General features: G+C 57.2%; 1 protein-coding gene across 1 annotated transcript; it reads right to left on the reverse strand.

Moving 5' to 3' along the window:
• Positions 1-871: 871 nt before the first annotated feature.
• On the reverse strand, positions 872-5273 carry LOC136540303 (disease resistance protein RPS2-like). The gene is made up of 2 exons (XM_066532304.1): positions 3781-5273; positions 872-2801 (listed from the first exon to the last, which is right to left on the reverse strand). Exons 1-2 carry the CDS (start codon positions 5221-5223, stop codon positions 1080-1082), a joined length of 3165 nt encoding a protein of 1054 aa, XP_066388401.1. The 5' UTR covers positions 5224-5273; the 3' UTR covers positions 872-1079.

Genomic DNA, 5273 nt, shown 5'->3' on the forward strand with positions numbered 1-5273 from the left:
CCTAGTTGTCTTGGGGAGCTGAGGGCCACGATCCTAATCGCTGAGGTCGTGGTTCCCCACGTGGTCTGGATGGCCTTCAAGTCAATGCCTTCGTCGTGGATCCCATCCTGTTGTGGGTGGGGTCGTACATGCGTCTTGTCGGCCCGTATCAGACCGGTGGTCATCGTGCCCGTCGTCACCGCCCTGGGGCGGTATTGTCTTGTCCGAGCTACGTGGTGTAGGGTTGGTGTCTGACCGGACCGAGGTGAGTGTTGTCCCCTCGACCCTTGCGAGGTTAGTGTGGCGTACCTATCCTTGTCAGAATAGGCATACTTGGCGGGGCTCGACCTCTTCCCGTCCCTTTCAGGGGTCATGACGGGGGTGAGGTCGTGTGCCTCTCGAGCGCCATGCGGCTAAAGCAGGAGGAAGAGGACGTGGCCGACCCTGGTCTTAGCGTTTGGCCTGGTTTGCTTGGCTCAGTTAGGCCTCGGTCGTTCGGACCTTCGCAGCTGATGTATTACGGGCCGCGTGGACTGCTGACTAATCGATGCCTTGGGACACCCTGGGGTTATGACCCCGACAATAAGTCATTTTGGCTTTGACATTTGATATACATCCAAATTCATTTTGGCTTTGACATTTGATATACATCCAAATACATGCTACATTTAGATACATAACAAAAATTATGTGTATGTAAAAAAAACGACTTATGATTTAAAATAAAAGGAGTAACAAGTAGCCAATAGTTTAACTGAAAATTAGTTCATCCATTAGCCCTTCTTCTATTTGGGTAGACTAAAGCTATTTTTTGGCTAGTACTGGTTGTTAGCCTATGAGATCAAAAGAGTCCCATGTCCACTTGGAGTTATTAAACTAAAACCAAGTCACCAGCTCACAACATAGCGGGAATTAAGCCAAAATCTGAATTGTTCTTAGAAGAAGAAATCCAAAAACAAACCGTCTTATTGCTGTTCGAGAGATACTGCCGATTTCATCGCTTATCTTGCCTTGAACATTTGGTGCAACCCAGTGGTCGTCAAACATTATCAACTGGCGCCAAAATTGCAGCTCCGTCCGCCTACTACAAGTGAAGTGACTCAGACCACGGGGACGAAGCAGGCCTTGGCGTCCTCGCCCGCCCACTGTAGCGCGTTCCACCAATGCTTGTCGCACTCGATCCGCACGGTACCCTGCTGCCCGCGCGCCGGGCGCATCGGAATCCTCTTCAGCCGCGGGCACCCCCTCGTCTGTAGGCGCCGCAGAACCGGGAACGCGCACTCCCCCTGGGCTCGGATGTCCTCCAGCTTCGGCAGCCCCAGTAGGGCCAGCACCCTCAGCCGCGGGAACACGACCACCTCCTCCGTGGCACTGCCGCCGTCCTCCGCGCCACCCAGCAGCTTCGTCAGCCCGTTGCACCCGCTGAGGTTCAGCGACTCTAGGCAGGGGAGGTGCTGCACCCACGTCACGTGCATTAGGCTGTGGCACGCGCCCATGCCGACATCGCGGAGGTTGGACCCGGCGGCCTGAGACCAAGCCATGACGCACAGCTTCGTGAGGAACCCAAACTTGATGATCTCCAGCCTGGGCATGTGCGCGTCGGCTGCGATCTCCTCGACGTCGGACGAGTAGACCGCCAGCTCCCGCAGGCTCTCCTGCACGCCGCCAAGCTCCGGAGCGTGCTCCGCGGCCAGCAGCGGAACCGCGCGCGCCCCTTCTAGCTTGCGCAGGTGGAGCGACCGGGCGCACACGCCGGGCGCTAGCCGCGCGAGGCGCTCCACGTCGTGGGTGGTGTCAAGCCAGATGCTGAGCGACGCCATGCGCGCGCCGCTGCTCTCGAGGTCGTCAAGGACTGGCGCGACGTAGTTGTCCGCGACGGAGACGATGCTCGCGGTGAACAGCTCCAGCACATGCAGCTTCCCAAGCCGCGAGATCAGCCCCGGTGGTATCGTGATCTGGATGTAGTAGTTGTCGCGCAGGTAGAAGTACTCGAGCTGGCCCAGGTTGCCCAGCTCCATCGGCAGCGACAGGATCTTGTTCTTGGATAGGTTGAGGTACTTCAGGTTGACCAAGCAGCAGATCTCCATGGGGAAGGCGTCCTGAATGCCGGTGTCCTCGAGGTCCAGGTACGTGAGCTTGGTGAAATGCTGGATCGCCTGGAGCATTCTCTTCGGCAGGGCCTTGTTGAACTGGAGCATCAGCGACGCCGGCTGCGCGTCCGCGAGGGCGCTGCCCACCTTAGCCGGGGCGTCCTCGATGGTGTTGTGCATCAGGGACACGCGCTGCGCGCCACGCCACAGCACCTCCTCGCGCGGGGGCTCCCTGAGCCCGGCGCCTGCTCGGACCAGCCACCTGCCGGGCGCGAACCGGAGTGCCGCGTCGCGCACGACGTCGTGCAGCCTGACGTGAGTGTCTGACGGGAACATGTTGTAGCGGTGGTTGTGCCCCGGCTCCAGCAGGCGCGCGTCCTTCAGGATGGCAATCAACGAGAGCCCGAACCTGTGGGCCTCTTCGATGTCGCCGAGATCCGGGAGCAGGCCGAGTCCGATCCAGCTCTGCACGAGCTCCTCCTTGAAGATGTTGTGGTCCTCCGGCCATAGCGCGCAGGTCAGGAAGCATTTCCTCACCATGTCGCTCTCCAGATTGTCGTAGCAGAACTTCAGTAGCGCGTGCGTGCTCTTGTCCAAGCCGGGCGTGCCGGAGGGCAGCGACGCCTTGAGGGTGTCGAGTGCGTTGGACCACTCCTCTGGTGTGCGCTTATTTGACATGGCGCGGCCGACGGTGACGAGAGCCAGAGGCAAGCACTTGCATTCGGCAGCGACCTGTTTGATGGCAAAACAAGTTAGCCTGAAGAAATCAGATATATTTGTAACTGGAAATTCAGATAATTATGTCAAATGAATGAAACATTTGTAATTAGAAATCCAATATTATCTTGATATTTATGCCAAGCAATACGATCACATTTAAAGACTGAAAAATGGGCCATACACTGACATGACATTAAGCGTTGCCAATTGCCAATACTGACTTTCTAGCACACTTGGTACACGCCAACACAATTAGTGACAAGACATGATATTTTGCGGGGGGGAATGTGTTAAGAACTCATCTATTTATAAAACAAGAATGGACATTATAAAATAATTAGGTCTCCCTTGGGTAAGGTTTAAACTTTTTATCCAAGGCCCTTGAATCAATGTCATCCATCTAAGATCAGTCAGCAAGTAGCTAGATGTCCTTAGATCAACATCAACTACCCAGACCCGCAAATAGGCATACAACGGCCCTTTCATCATTAAAAAAAGGCATACAACTGTAACTGAAAAATAAGTACTAGTAGGTTGCAGGTAACTGAACAAATTGGATATAGGGATAATTATTAGTTAGCTAAAAAAGTTAACTAAAAATAGCTCTAGGGCATACGAGAAGGCTAATTTGAGCTAATTTTTAGCCTAACTAGTAACTAGTCTTAGGTCATCGAAATAGACCCAAGACAGATATTGCATTTGGAAGGGCAAACTTTTGGCCAATAATTGCTTTATTATTAAATACTACTCCTATAATCTTTGTGAAACTAATATGTACTCGTGTAGTCTTTGTGAAACAAAACGGATGTTATAAGATCAAACAAAATGGATGTCATAAGACCATGTAAAAATGTACTTTCTTGTTATTATGGTTTTGTATTACGGGATACATTGAAATTCAAATGGGGGGGGGGGGGTGGTTGGAGGGGGGTATTATAGATGGAGTGATAATAAGTAGCAAAAGCACTATATGAACAGATAAGCTGGTTACCTGTCTAGCAAGTGCAGGAATTTGAGTGTGGCCATGAATGGTGTCGCCGCCAACATTAGCTTGAAACAGGCTCCACGCATCCTCCTCGTTGAAGCACTCCATCTTGATCTTCTTGCGGCAGCCCATGTCAGCGCACAGCGCCTCGCTCCTCGACGCCACTATGATCTTCCTCACCTTGCCGTTGGCCATGCCGAGGGGCTGCGGGATGCCGACCCTCTCCAGGTCCAGGCGTTCCCACACGCCGTCCAGCAGCAGGAGGAAGCTCTTGTCCCTGAGGAAGCTCAGGATCCCGGCGGCCTGCGCCTGCTCCGTGGGCGCGTCGCGCAGGCCGAGCACGGACACGACCTCCCTCTGGAGCTTGGCCACCGTGCAGTCCCTGGAGGCGGCGACGAGCAGGACGTGGTCGAAGCGCGCGACGCGGCCGCACACCTCGCGCACCAGCTTGAGCACCGTGGTCTTGCCCACGCCACCGGCGCCCCAGACGCCAAGCGCGGCGTCGCAGTCGCCGAGGAAGCGGAGCGCTTCGTTGAGGTAGGCCCTCGCGGGCCCCGCCTCCGCGGGGAGGCCCTCCAGCTCCTCGGGGTCGCAAAGCAGAGGCGGCGGCGCCTGCGGCGTGGCCAGCGCGGCGTCGAGGATCGCGGCGCCCTGCTCCCGGAGCGCCCACAAAGCCTTGAGCTGCTGCTCGGCCAGCACCGCGACGGGGCCCGTCGGGAGGAAGAGGTACTGCACCAGGCGGACCACGTACAGCTGCCCGCCGTCGTGCCGCGCCTTGATGGACGCCAACTCGTCCTGCGCCTCCTGCACGCGCCGCAGCCACGCGCGCACGGGATCCGACGACGGCGCCGGGTCGTGGCCCAGCACCTCGGCCCGCTGCCGCAGCAGGGCCTCCACCGCGTCGGCCAGCTCCTTGACGCGCCGGTCGGTGCCGGCCAGCGGCTGCCACCACTTGCCGAAGAACAGCACCAGGACCGCGCCGCCGAGGGCGAGCGAGCCGAGCACGGCCGCGAGCTGCAGCTCCATCGAACTCCGCCGATCTGATCGACCTGCAACCAGCCCAAGATAGCTCGGCGGTGCTCTTCGATCTCCCGTACGTTGAAGGCACGGTGGTGCTAGATTGCCTTGGAGACAACGGTGGCATATGCGTGTGCGCGATAGCCACTGAGGCGCGGCTGGGTTTAAGAGGACGGAGTTAGTAGGTGGGGCGGTGAGAGGGGAGTTAATGGTGCAGTGAATGCGTGAGCGGAATCGGTAGGTCGAAGCCACGCCTGCCGGACAGCAGGAGCATGAGCATGACCAGTGGTGTGGGCGTCGGATCACGGGGCCGGCACAGGAATGGAGGCAGCGGGGTGAGGAGGAGCTCGGGGTTGGAGATCCATCCTCCAAACTGGCAGGCTGGCCATGAGTGGCCATGCCCCGTTCGGCAGCTCCACCGGCTGCATTCATTCACGCGATGGACGCGCGATGCTCGCTTGCTCACAGCTCCTGTGGGGCTC

The sequence above is a fragment of the Miscanthus floridulus genome, chromosome 2 (genome assembly GCF_019320115.1).
Source record: "Miscanthus floridulus cultivar M001 chromosome 2, ASM1932011v1, whole genome shotgun sequence".
In the NCBI taxonomy this organism is placed as follows: domain Eukaryota; kingdom Viridiplantae; phylum Streptophyta; class Magnoliopsida; order Poales; family Poaceae; genus Miscanthus; species Miscanthus floridulus.

Excerpts from the sequence above, each read along its gene's own strand:
- LOC136540303 (XM_066532304.1), bottom strand. The coding sequence starts at position 5,223 with ATGAATGCAGCCGGTGGAGCTGCCGAACGGGGCATGGCCACTCATGGC. Across the intron at positions 2,802-3,780 it reads TTCCTGCACTTGCTAGACAG|GTCGCTGCCGAATGCAAGTG; the intron begins GTAACCAGCTTA and ends GCCATCAAACAG.